Source organism: Pararge aegeria, chromosome 27 (genome assembly GCF_905163445.1).
Source record: "Pararge aegeria chromosome 27, ilParAegt1.1, whole genome shotgun sequence".
NCBI classification, from domain to species: domain Eukaryota; kingdom Metazoa; phylum Arthropoda; class Insecta; order Lepidoptera; family Nymphalidae; genus Pararge; species Pararge aegeria.
Genome location: NC_053206.1, coordinates 6,028,174 through 6,043,901, shown reverse-complemented (window position 1 = coordinate 6,043,901; position 15,728 = coordinate 6,028,174). Strand labels below are relative to the sequence as shown.

Here is a 15,728-nt window from a genome sequence, read left to right as displayed (position 1 = left end):
ACACACATCACCATCTAGCCCCAAAGTAAGCGTAGCTTGTGTTATGGGTACTAAGATAGCTGTTAAATATTTTTATGAATATAATACATATAATTACTTATAATATACAGATAAATACCCGGACACTGAAAAACAATCGTGTTCATCACACAAACATTTTCCAGTTGTGGGAATCGAACCCACGGCGTAGGACTCAGAAAGCAGGGTCGCTGTCCACTGCGCCAGTCGGCCGTCTAAGTGTAGCTTCATAATCACAATATTTTCAATTTTAATGTCATTATTACCAAATTATACGTCATTATTAGGTTTTAATTAAAAAAAATCTTTTATGTCATAAAAATTGTACACATTAAGCCATTTAAATAATTTAGTTCATAAATTTGAAAAGTTAGAGGTGCGTGCTGGGATTCGAACTCACCCCCCCTTGCTACCATCGCTTCAAAGCAATGTTTGATAAAAAAATCTGTGAAAAAATGGCGGATTACATTTTATTTTTACAATTCCCTCAATACGGGTATCATATGATACTTATTGAGTCCAAGATGGCCGCCATCACAAAATGGCGGACTACATTTTTTGTTGGGGTTTTTTTTTAATGTCAAATAACAATCTTGTTAAAACTGTAAACTGTTAACTTTTTTTCTGATTTTAACAATATTAATTATTTAACAATTCTCATATGCCGCACTAATTCCAGGAATGGTAGTATTCCTCGAGGAAGACCACTACGTGGCGGAGGACTTCCTCCACATGTTGAACCTCCTCCGAGTGACCGCAGACAAGACTTGTTCACATTGCGAGATATTGTGTCTCGGCACATACTTGAAGACATACCAATATCACAGCAATAGTGACAAGGTATTTACTGACCACTTTTCATTCGATATTGCTTACAACACGCGACATACTGTATTTTATGACGTAGATTTTGACGTAAACTTTATGACGTAAATTTTGACCTAAATAACTGTCACGATTTACGTCATTTATGTCATACATTGCGAGACATATAGTTAATTTATTAATGTCAAAGGTGACAGTGCATTTTTACAATGGCCAACAACTCTTGTAAAGTTACAAAAAGCTGTCCCTATGTTTTGGCAACAAATTTAGATATAACGACAAGTTTGATGACAATTATAGCATAGATGCATTATCGTCGATATTGCAATCGTGAATACACGCGAAATACAGTATTTTATGACGTACATTTTGACGTAATTTTCTGCTTAAGTAACTGTCACGATTAACTTCATTTGTGTCATACATTACAAGATATTGTGTCTTCGCACTTACCTGCCCTGCAGACATACCAATATCACAGCTATATATACGAGGTATTTAACGACATCGTTTTTTTTTATTTTTAAGATATTGCGACGTATTTTTTAAAAACACGCGAAATACTGTATTTTAGTAGATTTAAATGTCGTAAATTTTGGCTTAAATAACAGTCTTGATTAACGCCATTTATGTCACACATTGCGTGACTAATACTTAATTTATCAAAGGTGACAGTGCATTTTTACACTGGCCAACGACTCTTGTAAAGTTACAAAAAGCTGTGCCTATGTTTTGGCAACAAATTTAGATATAACGGCTAGTTTGTTGACAATTATAGCATAGGGACATTATCATCGATATTGCAATAGTGAATACACGTGAAAATTATTTTATGACGTAAATTTTGACGTTAATTTAGATGTAAATTTTGGCTCAAATGACTGTACACGATTACGTCACGATTTTGTACACGCGTTAGAAGTTATACTTCTTTGGCGTAACAAGATAAAAATCGTTTCAAAAATTCTATCTTACGCGTTATTCTACGTTTGCAGAGAAAACTACACTAACAATAGAAATAAGGTATTTAACACATTGAAAGTTTTAATATAACGCATTATCTAGTTATCTCTTTATCGGACCACCAAGTTTCACTTAACATTCAATTTTGAGATGTTTGTACAATTGAATCAGTTAAATCACCGGAATGAGCCCGCAGACTTTGACAATTGAAAGTGTACACTGTTAAACCTTAAAGCTAACTTCTGGGTGCCGGTTTTTAGTGACGGTGTGCGCGCGCATCGTTAAAAGTGAGCTGGCGGACGATGTATTCCCCTCTCACTCGGTTTCGCAACTACCTTCATCCTGTTAAAATTGTGTACCCATGTTCGCGCGCATTTCGTTACATCGTATAATTTCACTCTCATGATTTTATCCTAACGCCTCTAAAGAAGTATAACTTCAATAAATTACTAAACGTGCTATTTAAATGAAATTGTATTTCATTCGATTTGGTTTTACACTAGCACGTCTTCAAAGTATACTCTTTGGCCTATATCTATAGGCCAAAGAGTATACTTTGAAGAATAAAGAAAATTAATTATATGTTGCTATACTCACACAAACTGCCATACGCTGTTTAATCTTTATGTTTCCTTCTAATATTTTTTGTGCGTATTTTTCCATTAGAATTATTTCACGGAATACCCATCACGAATCTTTATCCGCTTTATGAATCAATGTTAATGTATATATTTTTATTATACATAAAATAAAATATACATTTGTGTTGTTAACATCTATAAGATATATATATATTTTTTCATATAACATACGCATACGCTTATTCGTGTTTTTTTTTTTTTTAATTAATTTTAAATACACATTTAAATTATTATTGCAAGTATAAGTTAAAATATTAAGTTTCTTTTAAGTAACTTCTACCTATCTATATTTTAAGCATTATTGCTTAAAGTAGGTTTTTGGAAGTATATAAAGGCTCGCGTACATTCGTTTGTACCAACTAGATCGCTTTTAATACCAATAATATTATGGTACTCCCAAATTTACGCGAGCCTTTACGTAACAGATAATAAATAAAAAAAATAAACTTTTTCTTTTAAAAAGCAGAATTTTATAACCTCTTACCAAACATTGTCGGTGAGAGCTAATAATACCAGCTTTGCTTGGTCTATATCAAATATAGTATTATATGATATAAAATTAATGAATCGATTTAATTTAAATAACAGATTATCTATATTGTCACCATAAGAATAACTAAGTATGGAATTGAATCTCGTTTGTGAGTGCCCTAGACGCTGCGTCATATATATCCACTTCCCCGCTGCCCGCGAACACCCCGCTCTCGCCCTCGATTTCGCCAGGGTTGTCACTAATTTAATATTTTTTTAAATGACCTCCCGAGCGCAACGGTGAACGCCGTGAATTAAAGTAGGAGTTCCCGGGTTCGATTCCCGGCAGGGGAATTATCTGAATTTTCACTGGTCTGGTCTGGTGGCTTTGGCCGTGGCTAGTTAGCACCCTTCTGACAAAGACGTGCCGCTTAGCGATCTAGTGTTCGGGTGCGATGTCGCGTAGAAACCGATTAGGGGTATGACTACCATACTCCCTGACACGTTAGCCCGCTACAATCTTAGACTGCATCATCACTTAGTGGAATAAAAAAAAAAAAACTTTTCGCCGCATTGAAGCAATTTGTGAGCAACTCTTAGCCTATGACAGAGGCTGTCATTACAATTTTCAATAGTTGCTAATTTTGGGTTTCACATTATCTCAAAGATCTCGCATTGTTCCGTTTTAAAAGCTACTGCCCGAATAATTATTCTATTACCCTTATAAAACCTTCATAAAAAGAAAGGGCTAGTAAAATTGCGATGGGTTTAATATAACTGTCGAACCCTTAACAGGTTAGCCCGTTACCATCTTAGACTGCATCATTTACCAGGTTAGATTGCAGTCAGGGTTTGACTCATAGTGAAAAAAAAAACGCATGTCGGGTTTCGTTAAAAAAAATATGTCCAATGTATAGAAGCCTCCCTTAAATATTTATTTTATTCTTTTATTTAGTATAATTTCAACTGTCTAACTGTCTCGATTCATGAGATACAGCTCCGCGATAGACGGACAGACAGGCAGACGGACAGACTAGTTTTATTACAGAGACAGAGCATTAGTTATTCTTATGGTGGTACCCAGATATTTGAGTGAGTAAAAAGCACGCGAAACTGAACCTTACCACCTACGTAACAGAGAAAGAAGCACCTAACCTTGAGCTACATACAACAAGTGCGAGCGGTCAACGAAGAGAGAAGAAAGAGACAGCACGATGGCCAAACGTGGAATTACCAAGTCTACCCCAATTTCTATGCTAGCACTCAAAAGGTTTTATAAACTGTGAAGTTTTTTTTTTTTCTATAATAGATTATTTTTTCCTGAATGCTACGCTCTCCCCTCTTGCTATTTAATGGTGAATGTGACACTTATTAATAAATATTAACTATTTAAATTAATAATTTTCATCAGCAAATTTTTCTTACTTGCCATAATATGCTTGGCGATTTGTGCATTATTTTGACTACCATCTTCAAGATAAATCGATATTGCTGTACTGGTCAAATGCACACGAGCAGCGGCCGGCAAAAGTTAAATGAAAATAGCGGCCAAATGGTAAACTCATATCTGTCGTGTATTTTAAAAATGGAACGAATTTTTACTCCTAAACATTGCAACCAAGAAGGTAACTTAAAAATGGTTTTATTTCAATTCAAAACTTGGTTGCAACAAGAAAGCGTTTTTTTTAAAAAAAGAATAAATGAACACACGCGGGAAAACTTATTGCTGTTCGGTTGTTCTATAAATTTTTTTTTTTTTTGCATCGATGAAATTACGTATTAAAACATTCGTCCATCAATGTCTTGAAGCTGGCCGCTGCAGTAATATACAATTTTATTACGTTTTGGTTATTGGTGTAAATAATGTTTTAAATATGTATAAACAAATAAAGCAACAAAATAACCTCTTGTTGCATAATCGATGGCCGATTGGCGCAGTGGGCAGTCATGACTTCTGAGTCCAAGACTTGTGTATTCGATTCCATTAGATAACTGGAAAAATGTTTGTGCGTTGAACATGAATATTTTTCAGTATCTGGGTGTTTATCTATATATTATATTTGTTTTTATGTTTATTATTCATGCAAAATATACACGTTTAATTTATGGCCAGATGATGTGTGTATTGTCATAGTATATTTTTTTTTATATATTTCATACTTTACATTAAAATGTTATGAAAAGATTGTTAACATATTAAGACAAGTAAGAAAGAAAAAGGTACAAGTAGCTACGAAGTTTTCGTCGGTCATTTATTGAGATCATTAAGAAGTCTAATTTAAGTGATTAGATGCAGAATACCTGCAAAGAAAAGAAAGAAAGAAAAAAAAAATAGACAAGGTTATTTACTAGGCCAATACGTATGCTTATTTTTATATAAAAATTAGGACATCGACGCTGACCAAGCGTGCGTTCCGGTACGATGTCTCGTAAAAACCTATTAGGTATATAGGTTTATTATAACTGCCATACCCAGTGGCGGGCACTTCATACATGCGCAAAAGCATTGCCTACCCTAGGGTATGAAGCATGTAATTAGCATGTATGAACATAACTCGTATAGTATTAGGATTTTTCCTTTTTATGCCATTTTACTGCTTTACGCATACCCTGGCTAAAAGCTGTATGCACGCCACTGGTCATATCCCTAAAAGGTTAGCCCGTTAGCATATAAGACTGCATCATCACAAAGGTGAGATTGCAGTCATGGGATAACTTGTAGTGGAATAGAAAAAAAAAGTTTAAAACTTGCTAAATATGTAGTGACACATACTACCTTTTTTATAAGTTACAACGATGTGTCATATCTATGAAAATGACATACACCGGTTGACATCTTGACATCATCTCAAGAAGTTCAAAGTCCTATTATAGTATACTAGATGTGCCCTGCGGCTTCGCACGCGTAATTTTGGGAGGCAGCGTACTGCTACATAGTCACACCTATGGTCATATATGAGATTTTGAGATTTTTTCATAAATATTTTTTTTATCTTACGAATTTTTTTTTTCATTGATAAGTTACATATGTTATTTCTAATACCTCCAATAATATGTTTAAAGAGTTTCATGAAGATCGGTTCAGTAGTTTTCGCGTGAAAGCGTAACAATAAGCAAGTAACAAACAAGCTTACAGTCACATTTATAATATTAGTAGGTATAGACTTCCAGAAACGGACATAAATTAGTGACATCTGCATATCGTCTGCAAAAGGTGCAGAACTCCTTTGTGGGGTTGTGTATACTCTTTTACAACATGATTCCTAAGCTAATTCTGGATCTACCGCTGCATAGATTTAAAAAATGTGTAAAAACACATTTAATACAGCGAGGTTACTATACATTTGATAAATTTCTTAATGACAAGGTAGAAGCAGCCAGCTTCGCTCTCATCTTACGCAAGATAGAAAAATGATTGTAAATGTTGGCAAAGAGCAACTACTGAGTTTCTTGTCGGCTCTTCTCGGCAGAATCTGCTTTCCGAACCGGTGGTTTTTTTTGTACGACAACTCGATGGTTTACTACTTTTTACTACTCTGTAATGTAACACCGGCGAAAGCGTGCGAATCACGACTCTGAGACAGTTAACTATGGTAACACAGTGTAATGACACTATACAGAAATAAATAGATTTATAATAATTTTTTATATGTCGTAGAAAAAAAAGTTGTTAGTTTTAATGATAGCAGCTACAAGGCAGAGAGTTTTTTTTTTTAAACTCTGTATAGACACGATGTAAGCCGTCATAAAGGGTCCGTAAAATTAAGATGTTGGATTCTAGTTTCGTTACTTTTCCTTTGAGCAGTATTAGGAAAATTCTTAAATTTTTTTTTTTTTGTTTTTTTATACGAGAGTGCACATAGTTCTTACATTATCGATCCAAGATTCTAAGCTATATGGCCTACTTATTGCATGATCTAATTATTGCAAGCTTACCAAAACTTAGCACTAGTAATGTGTAACTAACTTTTTAATTAAAAAAAAAATACTAAGCAAGTGTCCACTTAACGACTAAAACCAATTTTGAACTTAATAAAATCTAAAGTCAAATTAGGCGCTCTACAATTATTCGATATTTATTTACAGGAAAAAACCTTAATTCTAATTGTTTGTCTTGGATTTTAGCAAAGCACCTGTTTCTATGTATGATTTTTGTATTATTGAACGTGTTGTAGTATTAAAAAGCTCGCCTAGGGCTCGATAAAATAATTGTTGAGACAGTGGTAACTATATTACGTTTTAGTTTTTTACTTTTGTACATATTTCAAATTGGAATGTTATATTATAATAATGCTTTGTAACTGCATGACTTTAGATAAGATAAAAACACTCACACTATTAAAAAGCTCGCCTACGGCTTGGCTTAATAACATCTATGATTTACTCAGTTTTATTAACTGTTATTTACTTTTTGTACATATTTAAATCTGGAATGTTATAATCGTTGATAGTCCCACAAAACGTCACTAACATTCTTTACTCGATAAAGATAGATATATTAAGCGATAAGGCCGCCTTTTGTATTACTACTACTTTCGATATGTTTCTGTTTTTGTTATATTTTATATATTTTATGTTGTAGTATACAAATAAAGAGTTTAATAATAATAATAATAATAATATATTTATCAATCCAGCAACCAGTTTGTGAACCCACCAGATATCAACTTTCGAATGATTTTGTTAACTAACTACCGGTAACTTTAATTTAAAATTATTTTCAAAAGAAACTAGGAACAAATTACCGGACACGTACTTTATAATGATTTTTAAAGGAAATTTAAAAAGTAACTTTAAATCTGTTTCAAAATAAACTAGGAACAAGTTACTGGGAACTTAACTTAAAAATGATTTTAAGAACAAACTTTCGATAATTTAATTTTAGAATGTTTTTGTGAACAAATTTGCGGGAAATTAACTTTGAAATAAGTGCAGCAGTTCAAAGGGAAACATAATATACTTAATCAATATTAAGTAGTGTAGTTTTTTTTAAGTAAATTATTTTTATAGTCCTCATTCTTCTTCTTCTTCTGGGCAGTTTCCGCACGTAAGCGCTTCGCTTGTTGTACGTGAAATTTCCCATTGTTGCTCGCTACTCCAGCCATCCAAGCTCGTTCCAGAATCCTAGCATGCCGCCCAGGTTGCTGAGGATTTCTGGGATAGTGGCTGGTGATCCCGGGTAGATCTCGCGTTGATCTGTCACGCCCGTGCACTCCAGCATCACGTGCGTAGGTGTTTCATTCTTCTACATGCATGCTCTGCAAAGAGGGCTGTCGGTGACACCTATAATGGAAAGATGTCTGTTTAAGGAGCTATGTCCTGTTATGAGTCCCACCACCTTCCTAAGTTTTCTTCTATCCAGGCGGAGTAGTTTGTTAGTTAGATGTTGGTTTAGGTTAGGGAAAGCTATTTTGGTTTGTTTACAATCTTTTGCATTGGCCCAAAGTTGGGAATGCTCCCTTTGTGTTTGTTCATGTAGCCATGTTTTGTACTCACTGAACGGAATCGGTACGATCGGTTCTGGCCCTACTACCTTCAGTCCTCATGTTAAACTACTAAAATTGTACTCACGCGGTACTTTCAACTGTTAGTTACACGGTTGCGACTATCAACGAATATTTTATGCTTTATAATATAAATTAGAAAACTGCTTTGTAAATACACTCTGTGATTTAATTTTTAATTTTCAATTGTATACATTTTTTTTATTTTATTATTTATAGAAATTAAGGTTAAATGCAAATAGGAGAATTATCAATTTGGCGCTATTTTAGTATAAAAAAACGTACACAGTGACTTCTTTATGTCGCACTTGAATTCGTCCAAAGTCTAAGATTCGTTGGTAAAAAATATTGAATAAATAAATAAACAAATTAATAGTTTGGTTAAGAAGTAAAAAAGTGTTGATTTTTTTTTTTTTATCTTAATGCACGCAACAATGCTTAGGATTTAAAAGTGTGTATTAGTAGTCGCTTGTTTGCACGTTAATTAAAGGTATAACAAAATAAAAGCCGACCTTAGACAAATTTTACTACCTACCCGTTTTTTTTAAACTTGAGGATGTACAAAAAAAAACCCCGAACGTAGACCTAGACAATTTCTCTTGTTCTCATTTTTGGACTTAGAGGATATCAAACTGAAAAGAAACTCCGACCGTAGACCCTTTTTTCGCTCTTAATCTTTTTTTAAACCTGGAGGATATGTAACTAAAAAGGAACCCCGAACCTAGACATTTTTTTCCTCTTCATTTTTTTAAGCTTAAAGGATATATAAAATTGGTTACCGACCCGACCATAGACAATTGGTTTTCTCCTGTTCTTTTTTTAAACTAACAAAATACCAACCAGACACTCAATGATTTTACTTTTTGTTTTTAAACTTTAGGTAGAAATAACCCCCTGGCATTCCAGCATGCATAACATGGGCATGGCGTTCAATAGGAGCGTGTGGGAGAACATTCTGGAACTGCAGGATCAGTTCTGCGCTTACGACGATTATAATTGGGACTACTCGCTGCTTCATTTATCACAAAACAGACCTGGAAAAGAAAAGTTCAAGGTCATCCTGTGTAAAGGACCACGGGTCTTCCATATTGGCGAGTGGTAAGTGGAAACGGTAGTGCGGAATACAGTTGTCACCAACCTTCATATATATTTACTAGCTGAACCCAGCGCCATCTGTCGGGCTGATTTGTGAATCTAAACCATCCAGGGTGCCACCCAAACGCATAACGACAAATTCATTCAAACCGGTCCAGCCGTCTAGGAGGAGTTCAGTGACATACACACGCACACAATAAATAAATTATATACTAGCTGTTGACCGCGACTTCGTCTGCGTTTGATTTGTTTTTTGATGTGGCATTCAATTTAGTTGTAGTTCTAATAAAAATTAAAGGATTCAGTATTGCTAAGCCTTGAATGAGGGGTTTGCTGCTGTCCACTGAGGAGTTCTGTCCTCTATCTCCAACCACATTCATCAGATCTACACAAAGTTTGGGCAAAATGAAACACATATTATAACCTCTATAGTACAAAAATAATTATTTAAATCGGTTATAATTTGTCGGAGTTATGGTGTAAAATCGTCAAAACACTTTCATCCCCTCTCCCAAAGGAACCGAGCTTATTGTCGAGATAAAAAGTATCCTATATTACTTTTAACTCTTCCAAGAATATGTGTACAAAGTTTCATGAGGATCGGTTAAGAAGTTTTTGCGTGAAAGCGTAACAAACAAACTTAGATTGACATTTATAATATTAGTAGGGATAGGGATTAGTAGGGATTTATTTATTTATTAGCTTTTCAGGGGAAACAAACAGTACTATTACACATAAAAGTAATGCCGTATTTTTGTATCACATAAACCAATGAAGTTTCCACAACTTAGTTATACATATAATACGATAACATTAACCGCAATTGCTTAGGAATAAGTACCTACCAATGTGAAAATTATACAACAAAATTAAATTTAAAAAAACAAAAAACTTTTAAGCTTATAATACTTTCGACGGCCCATTGGCGCAGTTTGCAGCGACCCTGCTTTCTGAGTCAAAAGCCGTGGGTTCGATTCCCACTACTGGAAAATGTTTGTGTGATGAACATGAATGTTTTTCAGTGTCTGGGTGTTTATCTGTATATTATAAGTATTTTATGTATATTATTCATAAAAATATTCAACCGTCATCGTAGTACCCATAACACAAGCTACCCTTACTTTGGGGCTTCATGGCGATGTGCATTGTTGTCGTAGCATTTTTATTTATTTACTTATTTTGCCATAATAAATTTCCTAAAAGTGCCGATTTCGACGTGAAAAATGTCCGTCTCACAATATTTGCTATTGTGAGTATTGCACGCACGAGATAAAAAGTTATTTGCCGAATACCTTGTCTTCCATCTAGCTCACGCAAAGGGAGGTTTACGCCTTGCATTTAATCATCATGCATGCAATACTACTTCCAAACGTGTTCAAGAATAGCCTACACCAAACATATAGTTTTTTTTTGTTATCACCATCTCACAGTCGAGTTAATGTTTAGCTATGAATTAACTTGAAACTTAGCTAGGAGGGTTCCGAACGCGGCCGTGTCTAAGAAGAGCCTACTAAAAACTTAGAGTTTTTTGTTATCACCATCTCACAGTCGAGTTAATGTTAAGCTATGAAGTTCCAAATAAGACAAGGTGAACAAACGCCATTGGTTTTCAGCGGATTACACCATTTTTTTTTTTGTTATCACCATCTCACAGTCGAGTTAATGTTAAGCTACGAAGTTCCAAATAAGACAAGGTGAACAAACGCCATTGGTTTTCAGCGGATTCCACCATTTTTCTTTTGTTATCACCATCTCACAGTCGAGTTAATGTTAAGCTATGAAGTTCCAAATAAGACAAGGTGAACAAACGCCATTGGTTTTCAGCGGATTCCACCATTTTTTTTTTGTTATCACCATCTCACAGTCGAGTTAATGTTAAGCTATGAAGTTCCAAATAAGACAAGGTGAACCAACGCCATTGGTTTTCAGCGGATTCCACCATTTTTTTTTTGTTATCACCATCTCACAGTCGAGTTAATGTTAAGCTATGAAGTTCCAAATAAGACAAGGTGAACCAACGCCATTGGTTTTCAGCGGATTCCACCACAAGAAGTCGAACTGCAATGCGTCCACTGTCATAAGCAAGGTCCAGAAGTTGCTTCAAGACGCGAAAACTTACTTCTATCCGTCCAGGGTGACTGCTACCATCAGTGCTGGTGGCGCCAAGCATAACAAGAAGCTCACGAAGGGGAATGGGGGGTGGGGGGATTTGAGGTCAGTTTGTAGCCAGCTTAAATAAAAAAAAAAAAAAAAAAAAATTATTTCAAGTAGGCCTACTTTATAAGCACTTTTGAAACGTAAAGTATGTATGTTTGTAGTGACTACCATTTACCAATTACATACAAATACACACACACACACACATAAACAGTCGACTTACAAGAAATGGTCATAAATTAGTGACATCTGCATATCGTCTGCGAAAGGTACAGAAGTCATTTGTGGGATTGAGTATACGCTTTTATAATATGATTCCGGTGATTTTGGACCTACCAATGCATAAATTTAAAGCATATGTTAAAACACATTTATTACAGCGAGGTTACTATACAATTGATGAATTTCTTAATGACAAGGTTGCTTGGAAGCATCCGGCTCCGCTTTCATCTCTCACAAGATAGAAAAATGAATGTTAAAATGTAAAATGTAAAATTGTGATGTTGGAAAAGAGCAACTGCTGAGTTTCTTGCCGGCTTCTTCTCGGTAGAATCTGCCTTCCGAACCGGTGGTAGAGTCACTACAAACAGACAGACTTGACGTTTCAAAAGTGCTTATATTAGGCCTACTTGAAATAAATGAATTTTGAATTTTGAATGATATGTCATTCTCATCATCATATCGACCCATTACCGACAGGGCACGGGTCTCCTCCCACATTGAGAAAGGGGTTAAGGCCGTAGTAACATTATGTAGAATCTCTGAAGTACTTAGTAGTAGTAAAATCTGTCAATTTTCTTTGTGTAAGCATAAAGAAGTAAAATGGCATAAAATGTCAAAATCCTCCACCTTTGCCAGTTATATGAAAATTTTGGGGTATGCAGTGCTTTTGTGCAGGTATGAAGTGCACGTCACCCGGCATCCGATTTAGGCTATTCCACACAATTACGAAAGTTCAGAAACCGCGTCATCATCATCATAATTTCAACCGATCGACGTCCACTGCTGGATATAGGGCTTTTGTAGGGAGTTTCACAATACACGGTCCTGGGCCGCTTGCCTCCAGCGGCTCCCAGCGACTCGCCTGACGTCATCTGTCCACCTCGTGTGGGGCCGACCTACGCTGCGTTTACCGGTGCGGGGTCGCCATTCCAGCACCTTAACACCCCAACGTCCATCGGTTCTCCGAGCCATGTGCCCCGCCCATTGCCACCTCAGCTTCGCGACTCGCTGAGCTATGTCGGTAACTCTAGTTCTCCTACGGATCGCCTCATTTCTTTGATCACGTAGAGATACTCCTCCGTCGCCCGCTGAGTGACTCTGAGCCTTCTTATGGGCCCATAGACGAAAGCCGAGCCTGAATGCCAGAAACCGTGTACACAATCAATATTGAAGTATCAAAAACCACTATGTTTCTTAAACAGATGGTTAGTCACATCATTCATTATTTCTGGAGCTAAAAGTTTTTCATTTTTATTAATACTAGATTATCTCATCAGCTTTCTTCCGAGTAACATGTCTTTTTTATTTTGCAGAGATCAAGAACTGTGCACGAATATGACCCAAGTGGGTAGACAGATGAGAAAATACATCTATTACGCGTAAACCTTTGAAGACATTGCGTTTGTTACGCGTTACCGAAGTTACATCTGTGCAACGACCTTTGTTACGCGTAACGAAAATAACACTTGTGAAACGCCCTATGTTACGCGTAACGAAAACAACACTTGTGAAATGATCTATGTTACGCGTAACGAAAATAACACTGGTGAAACGACCAATGTTACGCGTAATGCCTATTTCTTTCGAAGAAATAACGTAACGAAAGTAACTGTTGAACTAACTATGTGTGTTACGCGTAACGCACGTTACGGTTAAGAATCCACGTATGTTACGTGTAACCAAGTTACATTTGAAGAAAAATATTCTTAATTGAAGAAATTCAGCGTGTTACACGCAAATTATGTCACAGTTGTCCAAAAAACGTGGCGTAGCCCACGTTACGCCAGTCATGTTTAAAAACCGGCCTGTGTTACACGTAACCAAAGTTAAATTTTGCAAATTGCGCGTGTTTCTGGGAACGTATCATTACCCTTGCAAAAAAAACCCCGAGTTACGTTTGAAGAAATAACTTGTGTTATTCGTAACGTATTATGTCGACGTTGTAAAAAAAATGTGTTACGCGTAACACATGTCATACTTAAGAAACTACCTAGCTCGTTATTACTCGTGCCTAATATTTACATTTGAAGAAACTACGCTTGGTACTCGCAACGTATTATGTCACAGTTGTCAAAGGCCAAGTCATACTTAAAAAACGGCCTATTTAAGAGGCGGTGTATGTTAGGCGTAACACACGAGTCACTCTTGAAGATATATCGTATTTCACACAGTGGTAATAGTAATAAAAGATGCACGACAAGAAATGACGTATAATAAGTGCATATAGTTATATGTTAACGTAACGCCAGTCGTACTTAAGAAACGACCTATGTTACACGTGACTCTAGCTATTGAAGGAATAGCGTGTTACGCGTAACACACGCTATTTCGTTACACTGGTGATAGTATTTTAAGACGCACGCGAAGAAATGACGTAAAATAAGCGTATACGGGGTTAATATAAAATAGCAGAATTCGACCTTGTAGTTGATACAAATGAAACTAACAACTTTTGTTTAAAGACTTTTCAGAATTCAGTATTAATTTATTTGACGGCCGACTGGCGCAGTGGGCAGCGACCCTGCTTTCTGAGTCTAAAGCCGTGGGTTCGATTCCCACAACTGGAAAATGTTTGTGTGATGAGCATTAAGTGTTTTTCAGTGTCTGGGTGTTTATATGTATTTTCTAAGTATTTATGTATATATAATTCATAAAAATATTCATCAGTCATCCTAGTACCCATAACACAAGCTACGCTTACTTTGGGGCTAGGTGGCGATGTGTGTATTGTCGTAGTATATTTATTTATTTATTTTATTTCATACAACGACGACATTCCGACGCAACGGTGTGCGCTGTGAATTTAAGTAAAAGTATGGGAACTTATAACAACATATAAAAATTTGGCAATTTTTTTTTCTTTATTTTTCTAGTCTGGTATGTATGGTCTAGCTTTGGCCGTGGCTAGTTACCACCCTACCGACAAAGACGTGCCGCTAAGCGAATGTTCCGGTGCGATGTCGCGTAGAATCCGATTAGGGGTATGACTACAATACTCCCTAACAGGTTAGCCCGCTACCATCTGAGATTGCAGTCAAGGGCTATCTTACTATGCTAAAAATGTGTACCACCAGCAGTGTATTCTCTTCTTTTTTTTCTAATTCAAAGGTTTCTGTTTTTATTATAATTTGTATATGTTAATGTTTTGGTATACAAAGTATTTAATAATAATAATAATAATATTAATAACTTGTAGTGGAATAAAAAAAATCGTGTTATTTCTGTAAAGTGACATTACTCTGTGAAACCAAATACATGTGATTGGACAACGTCGCGCAGTCGGGTCAGTGACCGCGTGATAGAGTTGAGGTTCGCGCGCGATTGCCAATGTGACATTACAGAGTAGTAACAAGTAGAGTATCTATGTATATATAAGATACTCTACTTGTTACTACTCTGTACTCGATAGTATGTAAAATATTGAATACTGAATATTCTACAAATTATCGAGTAACAGAAAAAAAACTTAGAACAAAAGTTGTTAGTTTTAATGTAAACAAATGCAGCCCGAGAGCTTTCTATTATTTTTTATTTAACCCTGTAATGTTGCGCGTAACGTAAGGTGTACGTTACGCGTGACGTAAGGAGCACGTGTTACGCGTAATAGTTACAAATAACCATGCTTCGTATCGTACTGTTTCCTATACCAAATAAATACCTAAAATATTTGTTGAATATATTATTAGCATGGAAATCTTAATAACAAGTCACTAGTTTTTTTTTTTTTATGATTTAAACCTTCAAAAGCGAGTTTATAAATTCGCTTGTTTTTTTATTTATCGTCATCATTATACTAACCCGTTATCGGCCAACTAAAGGGCGCAGGTCTCCC

The 15,728-nt window shown here is 35.7% G+C and overlaps 1 protein-coding gene across 3 annotated transcripts in view; it reads left to right on the top strand.

The window, feature by feature from the left end:
- Positions 1-14,395, top strand: part of LOC120635695 (alpha-1,6-mannosyl-glycoprotein 2-beta-N-acetylglucosaminyltransferase) — a 68,330-nt gene extending 53,935 nt beyond the window's left edge. For 2 of the 3 annotated variants that reach the window (XM_039906805.1, XM_039906806.1), the window contains 5 exons: positions 698-858; positions 4,057-4,188; positions 9,303-9,520; positions 11,552-11,731; positions 13,210-14,395. In XM_039906805.1, the coding sequence (XP_039762739.1) occupies positions 698-858; positions 4,057-4,188; positions 9,303-9,520; positions 11,552-11,731; positions 13,210-13,279 (761 nt within the window). In that variant the 3' untranslated portion in view covers positions 13,280-14,395. The remainder of the gene's footprint in view (positions 1-697; positions 859-4,056; positions 4,189-9,302; positions 9,521-11,551; positions 11,732-13,209) is intronic. The other variant, XM_039906807.1, reaches the window with a different exon arrangement.
- Positions 14,396-15,728: the final 1,333 nt, after the last annotated feature.